Source organism: Phalacrocorax carbo, chromosome 5 (genome assembly GCF_963921805.1).
Source record: "Phalacrocorax carbo chromosome 5, bPhaCar2.1, whole genome shotgun sequence".
Taxonomy (NCBI): Eukaryota; Metazoa; Chordata; class Aves; order Suliformes; family Phalacrocoracidae; genus Phalacrocorax; species Phalacrocorax carbo.
In genome coordinates this window covers 31,831,291-31,849,494 of record NC_087517.1, presented here as the reverse complement: position 1 = coordinate 31,849,494, position 18,204 = coordinate 31,831,291, and the positions used below count along the sequence as shown (strand labels likewise).

At 41.2% G+C, this 18,204-nt stretch overlaps 1 protein-coding gene across 4 annotated transcripts in view; it reads right to left on the bottom strand.

Moving 5' to 3' along the window:
• The window catches only part of SATB2 (SATB homeobox 2), a 137,963-nt gene that overhangs the window by 72,295 nt on the left and 47,464 nt on the right, over positions 1-18,204 (bottom strand). For all 4 annotated transcript variants that reach the window (XM_064451938.1, XM_064451937.1, XM_064451936.1 and 1 more), the window contains exons 4-5: positions 3,668-3,794; positions 1,382-1,505 (exon numbers count right to left, since the gene is read on the bottom strand). In XM_064451938.1, the coding sequence (XP_064308008.1) occupies positions 1,382-1,505; positions 3,668-3,794 (251 nt within the window). The remainder of the gene's footprint in view (positions 1-1,381; positions 1,506-3,667; positions 3,795-18,204) is intronic.

Here is an 18,204-nt window from a genome sequence, read left to right as displayed (position 1 = left end):
TGCAGCATTTCCACCTGGTAGGCTTTGAAACTGAAGTGGGAAGAAAAAGACGCAGACAACAAATGAATTCTGCATATAAAATTATGCATAGTTTAGTTATACTGGATATTGAAGAAGACTGGGCAGAGACAACCATATGCTGCAATCATCATTAGCTGACCAGATTCCACAGATAATTCTATTTAAAGAAATTACACTTAAACTGTGTGAAAAGAAAAATACTTTCGTATTCAACACACTTACGCTCTGTGCATATCTAGAGTCACTGCTTGCTATTCCTTTAGTAAATAAGGCAAGTTACATGGCTTTTCCTTACACAGCCTTTCCGTTCCTATTAGTTCGGCAGACCCAACACAGCTAAGGAAGATGAGGAACATGATTCCTACCAATTGCAAAGACCTAAATTCTGCACTGTATCTCACCTCTGTGCTTTCCCTGGAGTTGTAATAAGAACACAGTGAGGCAAATTTGTGCTGGTTATACATAGAAAGAATTCCCTTGGCTCACAGGGGCTTTGGATCATGAATTGTAGTATGAGCGTACACTGTAGCGTGAGCAAGACAGGCGACCACAGGAGAAAACACATTGGATACAGGTTAGCAAAGCAATGGATTTTTAGCAAGCAAGGATTACTGATGTTTTGACTTTTTTAAGATACAACAGACAGATTAACCTATGCTTCTAATAAAGTTTTTAGAAGGCAACATATTTTTCACTCCTAGCAAAATTACTTGGTCTGGGTGCTTCTTCTGTTCTTTCTGAGAGGCAAGGAAGTCTCAGTCATGAAAATTTTATTAATCTCTTTTTATGGCAATCTGAAGTACAAATAGAACTCACGATATCTGTAGGAACCTGTGTCTTAGACATGACATCACTACCATTTTTAAAGCAGTCAAGGAGAATGAGACTGAGTTTTTGTTCTTTTTTTAGCATAACTGCATATACATTTTTTGTTGCTGTTTCCTAGAAATTGGGGCACAACTGTTAAAACAGCATAATTTTTTATCATAGTTGGAGGCTGATGAGAGCTACCTATGGGTTAGGGGAGGAGGCAGGCCTCTGCTAGTGGGAAGAAGCAACTCAAATCTTGCAGTTGAGGATCATTAGTCCTACTACAAAAGGTTCAGAATGAAGAATTTACATCTCTCTGAACAGCAGGATAAAAATCAACCAATTCATTCATAATTTCCACTTGGCAACCCACTATGAAAACATGGTATAAAGAGAGTCTTTTTCATATTAATTAGAATTTCTCCTTTCTAAAGAAAACAAGAAACTGATTTGATATTTATGAATTGTTTAGTCTAAGCCCTTTACTGAGCAAGTATGAGCTTTAGATCTTGTAAATCAGGCTTTCGCTAAGCCTGTTAAAAAGACTGACCTGTGAGAGAGGGCATTCTTTGGCTAATGTGCTCTGATTCATCTCTTTGAGCAGTTCCTTTAAGGCATTGCGAACTGTGGCATGGTTCCACTGCTCTGCTGGCAAGTCTTCCAACTTTGAACAACTGTTAAAAGAGAAAGCAAAAAGTAGATAGAATCATCACCTTCACAGATGCTTACTCTTTGCATACAAGACCTGTAAGGAGCGAGCACAACCCTGGAATTCCCTGCTCAGCCAGCCCATCAAGGTGTTTCTCCCTTCTTTCCCCTCCCCACCAAGCCTGCTCCCAGAAGATGTGTAAGTTTAACTAAAATAATGACAATACATTGCAGGATCAGCAGCTAATCCTACTATGACATTATATGTGTGCATAACCATTCCCTCTGGGGCCTGGTGGAGAGCAAGGAAACTCTGTAAAGCAAGCCCCAGAAATGGCTGGGATAAAGCCATCCTCGTCAGACAGAGAAAGATACTCCTGCTGGGATAGAAAAATAAAGATATATACCACACTGTCACTAACAAAATCACTAAACGGTAAGGGCCCACATTGTGTGGATGCAAGGCTTTGAGCAGTGAGTCTGAAAAATTGATTTTATTTTATACCAGTTCTAATACTGTCCTCATCACTGAAGTATCCAAGAGCCTTTCAGAAACACATTAAGCCATATGCCCAACATCTGTCACATGTAGTTCATTCTCACTTTCATTCTACAAGAACTGCATATGTAGTGAAGCTTTTGTCTTCATGTGACTTGTGCCTCTTTTAATTTAACAAGCGTATGGTCTGTGTCTACATACAGGGGGACAGACCCGAGAAACACATCAGAAAGTTGGGAGTAGCTTGTCATTGCCATTCATGCCTGAGAAACTTAATGCACTCTTTCCAATCAGCCTCTGAGGTGGGTCTGCCTTCTGCCTACACAGCTGGGCTTTACCCTCAGAGTTGAAAGTTCAGTTGTGCTTGAGGAGTTCAAGTAGTCAATGACCATCTTTATCTCAAAGTCACGGGCTATCTTTTATTTACACAGCATCCAGGCATTCAAGCACTTTAAAGATAAAGAATGAGACCTTGATCTTGGGTTGATACCCTCTGGTAATACAGATGTGAGGATAGGCTAGACGGACTTTTGGTAGCTCATACTTCTGAGGAGATGAGTTACTGCACTCCAGTTTTATAGCAACAATAGGCTCTAGATGCTCTTTGACAACTGTGCTGCGGAGACGCAGTCTAGCTGAGAAATGACAGCAGTATATAAACCCAAGGAAATGCCCGTTAGTGGGAACTGGAAATCCCAAGCCCCATCAGAGATGTTACAGGAAAGAAATGTTGCTGTTTGGGAGGTTAATGGCAGTAAGGCACCAACTACTTCCGAATTCTAAACTGAACTGAACAGTTGGAGGGTATGTACCTGCCACTGAAGGACACAGACACACATCCCAGTGGACCCCTCTTCTATTCAGGTCGAACTTCAAAGAACTGTGGGGAAATTATTTCAGGCTGTCTGTTATTTTTGCTTCTTTCCTCTGATATGTCCTGGCCACAGAGCTACAGCAGACTCTGCAATGTAGGCTTACCAGCAGGTCTAGAGAATGCCATGCACTGCCAGGGACCTGCCACAACTCCTAATGCAGACATCAGTAAATATTTGAGGACTCTTTTGAAGGCTAATAGAGAGAAGGGAGAGAAAAAGTGGGAGGTGGGGAAGGGAGGGCAAGTAAGAGTAAAAGTGTCAGGAGCTTTTACTTTTCTAATCAGAACTAGCGTTCAGAGAAGGAAAATATTTTCCAAATGCCAAATAAAGCTGCAGTAACACATCCCTTTCTTGTCTTCTCGCCTTTTCACTGGGAAGACCACTGGAGAAAAAAAGGAAAGTCAACAAGCTCCCCTTCTCCCCATCTCAGCAACTGGCATTGAATATCTGGATTCTCACAATGCAGCCCCTGGAAAAAGGCAAGGAGTTTATTTTTTTGATACAGTAAGGCTTCGAGAATCCATTAAATTAGGGATTGTGGAAAGGTTGCCTTTAAAGGCCCCATATCTTTATTTGATTGAGTTTCTGCTGCTTTCCTCTCTGCTACCATATTGCTCCTTCAGAGAACATACAAAATCAGTTGGAACACGCACCAAAAAGCTGCCAGGTGACCCACCCTCCTTTTAATTTTTCTTTTCATTTCAGCAAAATACCAGAAATTAATGAAGACAGGATGTGCTAATCTCTGTAGTAACTCTGTTATCGACAGAGCAGCTCAAAGAATAGAGAAGGACAGATGTTCAGAAACACCCACCTTTGTAATTGGATTTTCAATGTCACAACATGATAGACATCTTGTAGCATGTCGGCTACTGTCGCATCTGGTGCGTCAGTCACGTAACTGAGAGGGAGGGGATTCCACCTCCCAAGCTTGATTATTCCTGAAAAGAAAACAAAGAAACGCATACTTTGTATTTTATCAGGCATTTACTAAACTCTTCAATAAGCTTGTTTGTTCATGAGATTCAAGATCTGCCTTGAGGTTTATTGCAGTCTTGCTCAAAAAGATGTGTTGTACTGACTCCTGAAGCAAACAATGGGGAAGAGTAGGAATAGATTTTAAATTCTTAGCAGAGAGTTGCTGACATGTTCCTGGCTCTTAAATTACTTGAAGGAAGCACAGGAAGCTTCCTCCTTTCACATCTTTCATCATCCCACTAAAGCGTAGTTCTCTAAGTTAGAACGAGCTTTAAATACTCTATAGTTCTGATTTTGCAGTCTACAAAATGCTTCAGTAAATAAATGCATCGGGTTTGACTTGAACAAGAAAATTCCTATGTGTGGGCTTTCAGCGCACAACCTAGTTACAATCTAAGCATGGTATGATTCCAAGTGTGTATGGATGGCACTGGAAATCCATGAGGTAGGAGGAGTTCACTCCCAGCTACAAGTTGCACTATGCATACGGTTGCTTTTCTTTGTGGAAAAAAAACCCAACTGCAAGCTGCTAACCACAGGTCAAAAATAACATTTTGGGGGCGGGGGGAATGCTGTAAGTCCTATTTCTACTTCTGTTTGTTCTTTAATAGGGATCATCACCTCTTCTGGATGAGCATGTCACAAAGACTGTAAACTTGGATGGTAAACCATTTGGTGCAGAGGTATTATTTCTGTTTAGACAATTGCAGAGGGCCCACCCACACCAAAAACAATGACTAATACCCAGGAATGACTTCCAGGAAGATGCCAAACAAAGAAAGCCACAGTGCCATCTTACATGAGAGCAAAGCAGTTCAGCCTTGTTCTGCACTCTTGCAACTACTGCTTTTATTCCCTCCTCTGCCATGTTGCCATTGCCCCACTGTTCCGCTCACATAACCTTTTTCTCAGCGCAGTGCTACAAGACACCAATCACCTTTTCCCCCATTTAAACTGATGCCTTTTGTGCTCTGCTTATATGCTTTTTGAACTTTCAGAAAGACCATCTGTAAACTCTACTGCCAGAAATACACTAATAGATGAGAAAACTATTTCCTTAACAGGAGCTCCAGGAACCTTCTTTGGGCATCTGCAAGGATGCTGTGATGCTAAGAAACTTCACCTCTCTCCTCACTTTCTATTCCCAGTTCTTCACCAGCTCTGGAGCTAATCAGACTGAAACAAATGGCAAAGGCCTTTTGTCCTGTTCTCCCAAATATGATCATGAAATAAATACCACCTCTGAAACAGCGTAACACAGCTTCTTGCACAGGGGCAATGACAGAACATAATGCTTATGAGCCCATGAAATAACTCCTATGGAATATTTTTTCCCCATTCCTACACGGGTAGAGGAGGAAATAATTTTAGTACAACGCCTTTTCTGTAGCACTTAAATGTTTGCATTTACCATTGATGTAATGCTTTGCAAGGTATTCTTTCACCACATACTGCAAGAAGCTCAAAGCAACCGAATTCATCCTCAGTGGCACAAAATTTCACTGTAACATGTTGGTACAAACAGGCTAATATTTCAAGAGCAGATTAGAAAGCTTTTGGCAAGGGGAGATCTTGTCCAAATGAAACAAAAAGTTAGTAAGTGTTGCTTGATATCCAATGCTTGAAAATGGGACATAAACAGAACAAAAACATTTAAATGATGCACTGTTTCAGTATTAAGATTTAACAATCTGGTGCTGAATATGCTGCAGTATAAATAGTGCCTGGACTCAGATCCAGTAGAGTAACACACAGCACTCATTCACAGCACCGTATGTCTCCAGTGCTGGCTCCTTGAGTCATATTCCACTTGCCAAGAAAAGCTGTTTTTCTTAAGGGGATAGTTTACTTAATGTTATCTCTGGTGACAACAAGAAATGCATATAGTACAGCATATATTAGTCATGAAATGAGCATCAAGGGTCCACTGAGTGAAATACATGCTGGGAAAACACAGTTTAGCTGCTGACTTCCTTCACCCCCTTCTGCTATATAATAATTTAAAGCAAAATCACCTAAAAATCCAGAAATCTATACCAGCTTCACAGAACACTTGGCTTCCTATGTTTAACCACGCCAAGTTTTCATGTAATTGAAAAAATAAGCATCATATGTGCCCCATAAGTCACATCTAAATTGGTAATATTTTACAAGAGGCTTTATTTTTCATTCAATTAAGGAAAGCACTCAGAGAGCATACCATCTGCAACTGCTCGGGCCTGGCAATGCTGGCGAGAGACAAAGAGATGGTCGGGGGTCACTGAAGTTACCAAAGGTCTCCCCCATACCAAAAAAGTTTAAAAGAGAAAAACCACAGCGCTGCCACAGCACACCATGGGAAATACTATGTAAATTGCTTTACAGGAAATGTCTGCTACTAGTGGAAGTTAGGTAGATTTATTTTTTTTTAAATCCTCCTCTACAACCAGAGAGGAAATTGTTTTGGCTGGATTTAGACAAACACAGGTGTTGCCATAATGCTCAGTGCCTCTGCACGTTAACACCTGCTGCGAGTCCTTTACTCTGTGTTACAGCACTGCTGATGTGCACTATTTTTTCAGCCGGTGTGATATGATGTGTGAAATTTTTTTTTCCAGAGCACATTAAGCTGGTCCAAACGATAGCCAGAAGCCATGGTTTCCATCCAGCTCCTCAGCAGACTTCACAGGTGGTTTATTTCATGGCACCGACCCTATACTTAAGGCAACTCTTGGGCTGCATTTGGGAAGATAATGCCAGCTTGTTGAGCAAACGTATTTTCTGCACGCTAGAAGACATGTCTGAATGACTCGTCATGGAGTGGATCAAAATTTTCCCCCTAAAAAGGCCTATTCTCATCCAGGACTGGGTGTTTCTAGTGTAACAGCAATGCCAAGATGAGAACAGCCTGGTAGCAAGGAGTCACTTCCACATACACATTTCTTATTGCTCCTCTCATTGGCTCCAAATGGTATCTCTCAAGCGTTTAAATAAACAACTTCAACTCACCTGACTGAGCTTTTATCCTACCACAACTGAGACTTGGGAGTGGGGACAGGAATGAGCAAAGGTCACTGTGTTACTAATGAATATACTGCTGCTCCAGGAATATCACTCCTCTGCCGGCTCCAGACCTTCTCAAAATTACATGTGGATAATGCGCAGCAGATCAGACTGCTTAGGAAATCCGAAAGCACATCTTTCATGAGTTCACAAAACTCTTCTGTTAATGAGTCTGGTTCTCTTTCCTGTATCAATGATCCTTTGGGACTCTTTTTCTGTAAGAGTTTTTTGAACAGAAAGCCCAAAAGATTTCAAAGCTTGCACACACTCAAGAAATAGCCGTACACTAGAACAGCTCTTGAGAACTCCTCTAGAAATGGTTGAATGCAGCCCAGGCCAGTTAGTCAATTAAAGACAATAAACAGGACAAGCAGTTTTCTCAAAAGGTTTGTTGTTTGTTTTTTTTTTTCAAAACATATTTTACAAGAGATTCTCTACCCATGCTGGCTGTTGGTTCTTGAATACATGTCCTTCTACAGACAGGTCTTTTATTAAGTTTAAGCTTCAGCTTCATCAAAATGCAGATAGCGAAAAAAGACAGAGTAACCTAGTTTTAAATTTGCATAACTCCCTTTACCCACAAGAATGCCAGAACACACTAGCAGCAACCTTCTGTGAACTCGAGTATCAGGTTCATACATAACATCCACTGCAATTCACTGCTGTTGTTCCACATAGGCCAATGACGTGCCACCCTGGCAGAGTGTTTTCAGTTTAGTTTCAGTTTAGTTTCAGTTAAAATGCAGCTCCTCTGGAGAAGAAAGATAACTAAGCAAGTCAGAGCAGAACAATACACTGAACAGAAGGCTTGACTAGCTACATCATGGCTCACCTCTATAGCTAGCAAAACTTGTCACAAGATCTTCATGACCTTTATTTTACAGTATCAGCTGAAAGAGTGATAGATCCAGAGCACTGGGATTATTCCTGGGACTCTGCCCTAGTGAGATGTGAACTGAATGAATGCGAGGTTGGGGCTAAAGTAGGCTTCTACAATAAATACATTAATCAGGAGCATAACAACAGCAAAAGGCAAAAAGCTGCCTTCCTAGAAAAATACTGCTGCTAAAAAAAGAAGGGCAAACCATTATTATGTAACTATTCATACAGCTTATACTGTCCCAGGAAATTATTTACCTGTACAGGCTAGAAGCCTCATTTGTCTTTGCAAACAGAAAGACAGCCATAGAGTACACTCATTCTAAGAACGCCACATCTGGGGTTTAGAATACATATATCTCTATCTACCTCAAAGTCTAGCTATGACACTTCTTGGTCATAAACAGAATGAGGTCCAGATCCTGTATCTCCCAGCCACCTGCACAATTAACTTTTTATCTGGATAGTCCCACGGGAATTCCTAGGACACCTCAAGGACACTTCAATACATCACTACTGTAAAATCAAACTCTTAAAATGGGGCATTTTCAAAATTCCTTTTTGCAGCTAGACAGAGCAAACAGAACCAAAACACGCTTTGCTCTGTCACTGGCTCCCTTCACAAACTATCCCCTGCTCCTACCACCATGGTTAGACTCCTGATTTCACCTTTCACAAATTATGAGCATACCTGAGTTACATCTTAAATGGATAGTTAGGTCACACAGGAAGTTCCTATTAGCAACACCACCCCCACTTTTCTGGAGACAGCTACAAAATGAACCATGGGTAATACTTGCCCAAATATGTACAGAGAGGGAATGAGAAGGAATTTTGTGTTCTTTGGCTAAAGAGCAAAAGAAGGAGAGCAGAGAATACTGATTCCTTACCAAACATTGTTAAGAAAATCACTTGTCAACACTAAGCAGACAAACCATCTCAATCCCTGAAGCACAACACCAAAAAGTCTCATTTTCAACAACATAAGCAAATGTAACCTGCTGAGACTCATATAGGGTGAGATATTAAAGCAGACAATTGGTCCCTTGTGGACTGATGGACACAGTCAGGCTGGCAACTGGGGAAGTGCAAAGCTTTTTTCCTACACTACAGCTCCATGTTCACTAACGCCAGGTCAGCACTGTTGCAGGCTGTGGCAATACAAGTTACATACAGCTCCGGCAAGAACACGTGCCTGTATGGCCAGACACAGCAAACTCTGGTGTTTATGTGAGCTTCCGAAAGGTTGAGGGGATAGGCAGTGCCCAACACAGCCTAAGATCTCCTGGACTTTACTTACCCCTTCAAAATGTTTTGAGCAAGTTTGAGTCTGCAGAGTTATTCCAGACCAGAGCTGTGCCTCACATGGCTGTGGCCATCCCAGAGCTGTACTAGATACCCTAGTGTTCGCTTCCCTGTGTCACGGGATCACAGCCTGAGTGTGTCCGACTGCAAACACAAGGTTGGGTGAAGAACACAACTGTTGTTAGCTGCTGTGTTGTGAGCTCAAATAGTTTTGTTTAAACATCTTACTTTTTAACAGCAACTCTTTACCAACACAACAGAAACTCAGGAGAAACTGCGGATTAGCACTAGCACCCAAACACTTTTGATTCCTTTTACAACTCCAAATGAAAGACCTCAATGAAACGCTCAATAAAGGCCCCTCTCCCAGGACCATCAAGCTATTTATCTACCAGCCACTACTGACAGGGCCCCCCTACAAGATGGGTAGGCTCTTGTGACATTGATTGCATCTGTTTATCCTCTTCAGAGGCAACTTTGTCCCTATGCTATAGCATGTAATTTTCCTTTGTTCAGCTGTGATTTGTTACAGAAATTAAAAACTGCCTGTCCCATGTAATAAGTACACAGAATTATTTATCCATAAATCAGTTTGCAGGAAATCACTACCCTGCAGTACATGCAGTACAGCAGGTTACATTTGCAGTACTCAGCCTGTGTTTCTAACCTGTGCCCTGGCTGTTGTAGATCATCAAAATATAAAAACACAAAGGCATAATTTGTAGTTATTATTGTTAAACCAGCAAAGGGAATGACTTTTCAAGCAGAAAGGGGGGAAAAAAGCAATGGGAACAATTAAAAAAAACCCAGCTTACATTAATTTTTGTATTATATTATTGAGCTGCCTTTTCTAGCTCTTATGATAATTTAAAAAATATTATACTGCCTTTGCCCATCATTATAAGGGTGCCCATATTATTCTATTGAATTTCAATCAGTGACATATTGGGGTAATAGACGGGAAAAATAATCAGCATAATCCTCCCCTGCACTTCTAAAGTGCCTTTCATCAGAGGATCCCAAAGCACTTTAAAAACATTAATTAATTAATCTTTGTGACATCCCTGTGAGGTAGACTGTATTATGTCAATGCACATATTGGTGATTTAGTGATTGAAAGCACACAATGAGCATAATCCTATGTTTTTGCCAATACAAAAGATCCCCCTCCTTCCTCATTTGAGTCCATAATAAATAATTCAGTGAGAGAACAGGAATAAACTATGTGGTTACACTGTGATGTACACATCCACAAATCAACAGGAACACCCACGCTTCCCTGAATGACGAACACTCCACCCCATCTCATGAGGCTTGTGCAACCTCAGGGCTCTGCCCAAAAGGGTGACCTTCACCCAAGGGGAAGGCATGGCTGAGCTACCAGAAGCTCTGGCAGTGCAAAGCTCCTTGTGCTGCTGCTGGAGGTCTTTGCTATTGCTGTTTTAAAATGCTGTCACAAACTATGTGTACCAATGGTGGTTTAGTGAATGAAATTTTGTGGTGCAACAATGCATCTACAAGCTGGTCAATTTAAACACTCGTATCTAGCCTTTTGGATCTGTATCAATAGGCAGACTTTAATATAGACCAGGTATTTATATCATTACATATTAAATGTTTATAGAAACATAGATGTAACTGTCAATAGAAAGACTGTTAGTGTTACAAGGTTTACTTGCTGAACTTCAGAGTACTTTCACAGATGAAAATCGCTTTGATATATGAAGCTCAGTTTGAGTTTTTAATTTTTTGAATGTTAGTGTTGCCATTCCTTTCCTCCAGCATGACTGTACTCAAGTATTTGACTTAAATAACATACACCAAACAGTTTGATGCCTTGTAATTCTACATATCAGGTTTACATTTTACTGTAAAAAGATTGTGCCTCATGTAATAGATGCTGCTTCACATTTGGGAAACGTTATGTGAGGACCCTGACTTTTATTAGATTAATTTAATATAGGCACTAAGTTACTAGACTAAATTAATAAAGATCTTAAAAAAAAAAAAAAGGGGGGGGGGGAGAGAGAGAAAAGAACGAACCCACAAATTAAATAAAATTTTCTGAAGCTTGTTATTTTGGAAGTCTTTATTTAATTTTCCAACCCCCTATTCTGTTTGAAAAAACAGCCAATAATTGGTAAGGAAACAGAAAGAAAAAAAAAAATGGTTGATGTTATTTACTTCAGGGGATATTTTTAAAACTGTTATATGATAGAACATGAATACCACAAATAAATAGAAGAGTGAGGCACAGGAGGTACAATATTAGAAAATATTACCAAAAAAGTGGTTTTTCACATTTTTCTGTATTACTTTTAAAACTATTGCCTCCATTGAGGAAAACCACGTTTAACCACATAACATCTCTCTTTCAGCATTTTTGGGATAAGTCTGCACTTACCTTGGACAGCAAGAAGTAATACATAAATAGAGAGAAGTCCTCCTTTTCTCACTTTCATGTGAGAGACAGAACTATTCCTCTAAGCATCACTTCCATTACATGAAAACGAAGTCTCTTCAGTCATGAAAACTCATGACAGAAGGGCTACTGCATGCAGGATGCTAAGCAGCTCTTTGCAGTTGCCCTTCATAACCCTGTCAGCCTGGAGCTCAGCTTTACCCTCCACCAGGTGTCCTCTCCTGAGAAGCACCATCTCACTGGGGCTACTCTTCTCAGCAGTAGCCCCAATGCCCGCAGGGTTGCAGCATCCACTCCTTCACTAAAATCATCCCCATATAAAGCCCAAAGCATGGCACTCTCCCCATTTTTGCATGAAATTACTCTCTTTTCAGCAAGCTCTACTCTTATGGTAAGATCCTTCCCAGCTCAATCCTGGGAATGCTTGAGCTTGCTCAGTTGCACAGGAGCAAAGGCTGTACCTCTTCCCAGGGGGCAGCAGCTGTGGAACACCTCTGAAATCCAGACCAGGAGCATCCCAACTCAGGTTATTCCCTGACCAAAGAGCTTCCTTAGCCGCTCCCGTGCCCGGAGATTTGCTTTGCCATCTTAAAACCACCGCTGTTCCTTTTGTTTTGGACAGCAGCTGCCTCTCTTGAGTCCCAGGCTCCCCTGGCAAAACACTGGCTGCTTCTCTGCCATCCCCCAGACTGGCACCAGGACCACAGCTCCTGTCTATAATTTAGTGCCTCCCAGAGAGCCACATAGACAGATACTGCTAGTGGGGACCTGTAACATGCTTCCACCTCAGTCTTACAGGCTGAGAATTGGGGCTTTAGTGTATTTGCCTCAGTTGCCAAGAAACATGAATGCAAGTGTACTCAACAGGTGCAGTACCTTTCTCCACTGCACATTTCTTTAACAGCTACAGATTTACCTCACCCCAAATTCTGGACTCAGTAACTGTATTGCCACCTCATGACCTGCAAGGGCTGCACATGAGTGAAGGGACCAGAACTGTACACAAACATTTGCTTTCTGACCTCCTTTGTCAGCTTCCTGCCAGCCCAACACCACCGACACAACCTGCCTCACTCCACCTCCAGCAAGGAGAACAAGGCGTCTGAGTAGACAGCCTTTGGTCCCCACCCTCCAGAAGCCTTTCTTGGATTTCCGATTGTGATGTTTTTGAATGGGGAAGAGAGGGGGAGGCAGAAGATGTTTTCCTTCTTTGGGGGAAAACCTGTACCTGTTTTTAAAAATATGCCAGTGCCCCAAACTCCTTCAGTTCACCCAGCTTCAATGCTCACCTATAAGCTTCACATGGAAAGACAGCCCACTGAGCAGGAAAAAAGCACAGTAACATGGAATTGCAACTGAATACACAAAACACATTTTAAAGGTTATAAAAGAGCATTGCTAATAGGACATTGTAGAGGCTAATAGGCTTAGAATTAAGCCTACAGACATTGTTTGGCCTTGTATGAATCTGAATATCCTGCCTACTCACAGTAACACAGCTACAGAAAGCACAGAAGGTCTGGCTCAGACTGCAGACGTACAGTAGCCAACTATCTTTGTGTTGAGTCAAATACAAGTAGATTTGAAAATTCATGGGTCTCAAGTCCAAAGAAAAACAAGGACACACAGCATGCTGTGCTGCACAAACCAACCCCTAAACTGAATGCAGATTCGTATTTTGGCCTATGTAGTTTAACAGCTTAATCTCTTTAGTTTAAGATTTGTGTCTTTTGGGGTTTTCCTTACACTGTATAAAGACTAGCAGAACGTTTTTTCACTAAATTACTACTTTTGGCTTGCCTTCTGTCTTTTCTTTCCTCCCACCAGACATTCAGTTCCTGAATTCCATGAAAAAACCCAACATGAACTAGTAGGACAGCACCTAACTAGCGAGATAGAAAAGCATGTATTGCTGAGGAAAGAAAGGGATGAGGACTTTGCTGAAAACCCCAACTTCTGCTTCCACTAATTCAACATGAATGCAATGTGAAGATACAGTTGCTGTTACCTGTGCAATTTGACTCAGAAAGCCTTTGCTTTCTGTACCTACATTATTGTAAGAGCGTATGCAGATCCATACAAGACCAAACAATGTCCATAGGCTTGATCCTAGTATCTTTAATGACATTCAGTTAAGAACTCGATCCACCATGAAGTGGTTAATAAAGGAGGTAAGAATTGTATTCTAGCATTTTTATATTAAAAAATTATAAGGAAGCAAAATTATCGATATGTAAATGTGCATGCACACATTTATTTAAGAATATGCAGTAGGCCAAAGACTGAGGGGTTGTTGATCTTTAGGCTTAGGTCTCCCTCATAGCTCACAAGCAGGTAGAAGGCAAAGGTTCAAACCTTACCCACCCTTCCCTTACAAATTGATCTACTACAGCGAGACAGAAAACTGAATCTTCAAGGTTGCAATATTTCTTTTCAAAATACATTTTAATAATCCTAGTCCCTAATTTGGGCAGCATTGTAAATTCAGATACATTCAATTAAATTCAGTACAAATTTTTCCTTCACTGACACTCCTTTCAGTCGATAACCCAATTCTCAGGTTCCTCATCTCCCTCTTTTCTTCCATGGAAGAGCAAAACAATTCTGCATTTCTGTCAAGTCTAAATAAAGCTTTGCTGGTTACTGAACTATGCTACATTTCCTATCAACAGAAAACAAAGGAGAAGAAAGAAGGACTGTAGTTCACCACTAGAGAAGATGACTCAGAGCAAGCAGGAACTGTTACCAGACTCAGAAAAAACAGTTCTCCCTTGTACTTTTGATGAGCCCACATTACGCTGAGATGAACCCAGATTTGTTTTCTTAGCCCACATCTTCCTAGAACTGAACCTATTTCCTTACAAAGCCACCAGATCCTTTTTGGATCCTGTTAGCATTTTCATCTTCACGTTAGTCAGTTTGTGAACAGAAGACTGAAAGATAGACAGAAAGAACTATTTTTGTAACTAGAATGATAATTTTCTGTGCACGTAGCAAAGACTGGAAAGAGTTATTCACCTTTTGGATCTGGAGGTTTGCAGCACACACACATCATGCTTTAAAGCATTTCCAGAAGTTTACTGCTTCTTTATATAGCAGCTAAGATTCCCGCGTAATCACAGGATAAAGAAGCTGTGGAGCTGCTATGAAGAAAATTAACTCTATGCCAGCCAAAACAAGTACAGGAGTTTAATGGACACCATCAGATGGTGCAAGATTCAATAAAGTCTCAAGCATTGGTGGCACTGCAAACACCCTCATGAGATGGTGGAGAGCTCTGGTACCTCCTGAGACCTGTCCTCCAGTAAGTAGCTCACGGTGCTTCACAACCCACCAAGCTGGAAGGCAATACACTAGCACTCTCGGGCCTTTTTTTCTTTGTGGCACTGCAGACACCATAAGACATTTCTTTCTCTTTCCTAAACTATGTCTCATGTTCAAATGCAAAGAGCTAAAAAAATCCCCCTTGTTGGTATTTCAAGAAAAAAAGGGAGGAAAGACTGTAATTTCTAAGCATCTCCCAAAGCCCCAGGTGTCTTGGGCCCACATATGCATGGCTTCTAAATGCGTGTAAGCAGAAAGGGAATCCAGAGGCCCGATCACAATTCTGTGGAATACTGTTAAATGAAGATACACTGGGATGATGCCTTAATTCAGAATATAGTACTAATACTGGAAGATCTCTGGAATCTACCAAAGATGTATTTCACTGTAAGGTACAACCTATACTGCTGCCAGCATTCTCCTCTGTACCACAAATACACTCTGGGTTGACTAGGGATTTCAGCTAATAACGTCATAGTAAAGGAGAAAATAAGATATAAATAACAGTACTTCCCTTATGAAGGGGATACTACTTATGCAGGAAGATGAAGACACTGCAGGCAGGTGCATTCCTGAAAGAACAGGCAGGACAACCCTCCAATAATCCAGATGTATTCTTCTCTCCCTACCAGAGTAAACCTCAGCACTGAGGGAGCACTACCAGCACAGCAAGCACAACACAAAGAGGCGGCTTTGGGAGGTTTATCATTTTCACAATCTGATTGATTTCAAAGGTCACCCTGGAGGAAAAGCCTCAACCTGGTTTCTGCCAACACAGTCATTTCCCACAGCCAATAACTATTCCCTGCTCTTGGCACTCACTCAGGTGGTCAGACGTGGGTTCCATTGTGGGTATCTGCATCTTAATGAAAGTCTATTTTACTCCCCCAAAGTCTGTTGTTCATTTGGAGACACAGAGTATTATTGGTTGTTTCGTACTGCAGGTCTTAAGAGAGGTATAAACTGCAAAGAAAAAGACTTTTGGGTAAGTAGAAACTTTATTACTGAAGAATCGTCCCAAAAGTCTGAGACGCCTAAAATACTAAAATAATTCAGACTTCAGAACCATTTGAAATGTCTTCTTTTTCTAATCGGCTTAAAAAAAAAAAGGGAAAAAAATATATTGCTTAAAGAGATGATGCAGCACACCCACCACATAGGATGCACTTCTTCAGGTCTGTAGTTCTCCAAGTTCTCTGGTTTTGTCTGCCTGTCTTTTTGATTGGCAACACACTGGGTGAGGTCCACACCCATCATAATGCATGCCCACCTGGAAAAACCCACCAACTCTGAAACACCCTCCTTTCTGCATTTCACATTTGAGTTGATGGTGGATGAAAACCCGATCAGAGGAGCTTATCTGCATTAAAACAGCTCTCGTGTTCCCCAGGTGATTACTCTGGTTTACAGTTTATCACAGAATAACTCCTTCAAAAAGCTCATGCAATAAGGGTCCCTCTCAGTGCAACCAGGCATCACTGTGGTGTAGATGTAAAAGTCAAAGCAACACCATTAAAATTGTAATCTAGGAGAATAATCTTAAATATTAAATAAAATTGATAAATTGTTGATGAATCTATAAGATTTTGTGAAAAATGTCTTCCTTTAGATACACTGTTCTAGACTAAACATGTTGCTTTCATGAAATTTGAGAAGTTGTTCAATCAAATTGTGCTGGAAAAAGAAATTCTACCCCGATCTTCACAATCGGGAGTAATTTTACTGCTGGTGGCCCAAAGTACTGGCCTCTCTGTTATCTCCTTTACCTGCTGTGAGGTGAAATGCTTTTCATTGCATGCCCAAAGAAGGGAACTGAAAATCTGGAGGCCCCTTATCTGGAAATGACTAAAGAACACTTAATTTATAGAAACTAAGATAACAGCTTGTAATGGAAATACTGTGTCTTTGGACTGTTCTAACGTAAGCTCTTTACAAACAGCAATGAAATGGAAGTACCAATTTCAAGACATTAAGGACTTAAGCTAGCTTTTATCCAGGTATGTAGCGTACGAAAGGCTTCATATTCCATTAGCTGTGTCGTATGCCTGCATGTGCCCTGTTTAAACAAGATTAGCTGTCTCATGTGCCTGCATGTGCCCTGTTTAAATAAGAGGGATGTCATATCTGGAGCATCTTTTGAGTAATTTTTATGTTGAAGATTAAAACTAGCAAATGTAACAAAATGTCACAACTAAACTTTAGAGCAATCTTGGTAGAACTGCAAAATTATACTATTATCATGGCTGAGATGTTTTCTGCCAGTAGGGGAAAGGGAATTTGCAGTGTTGTATTTCATGAAAGACTGGTAGACTTCACAGGCTGATGTGCAAGAATGATGCACACACTCCCTGAGACAGCAGAACCTGCCACCAACAACTTCCCGAGCCAAAAAATGGTCTCAGTCTTGTTGCCAGCCCTTTAGGTCTCCTTCTGTACAAAGAAAATAGTTTTTAATTTTTACAAATAAATGAAGAGGTTTTATTTCCTGCTAAAATAGAGCTCAGACTCACCACAGTCCATAAGATGCTTTCAACCCTGGCTGAGAATCCCTCATGGCAAGTGGCTCTGATAGTCAGTGCCTGCTCACCCACCCACCTGGGGCCACATCACTGTCGCCTTCCTCCTCCTGCCCACACCACACTGCTCCCGTCTCTGAATGACTGCCAGACTCCTCCCAGCTCTACAGGAATAAATCTCCAGACCACAAACCTCTAATACCCCCTCCTCCTCCTACCCCCAAGGCAACAACTTAGCTTGAGTCATGACTTTTCTTCCCATCTTCATACCATGCACGTTACCCAAATTTATAAACAAGAGGAAGAAGAGATCACTAGACACTGCCATGGGTCTAGTCTACTGGGATGAGTGAGGGATGCCTGCTCCACGAGAGCCATGTCCAAGGGTACCCACCACCAGACATGCTCACTCGGCCTGTACAGCACAGAGCAGCCCAGAAAACAAAGGCGCAAGCTCCCAGCGCACAGCGAAGCTATCCTTGTAGATGAGAAAGGAACACGGCAGGCAGGCACAGCAATGTCTGCCAGTCACTTTCGCACCTCAGCGTTAGCTTTCTTCACTGTGCACATATGGGCTACATATTTAACTGGCCGGCTGCACAGACCCATCTCTCCCTGCAGTCAAGGACAAAAAAAGATTTCATTTTTCCACTAAAATAACCCATTTTACTGCCAGAGCAGTTCTTTTTTCATATAGTCTCTTCTGGATCAGTTTTCATGTATTCATTATTAAATATTCAATGGCATAACTATTTCTAAATAACATGTATAATATCTTTTAAGTGCCTGCAAATATTATATGCGTAGCCACATAATGGGAGAGAACAGGTCAGTCAGTTTAAATCATGCTCCCCTTACTGATTATCACAGCAGAAGTAGTAAAGT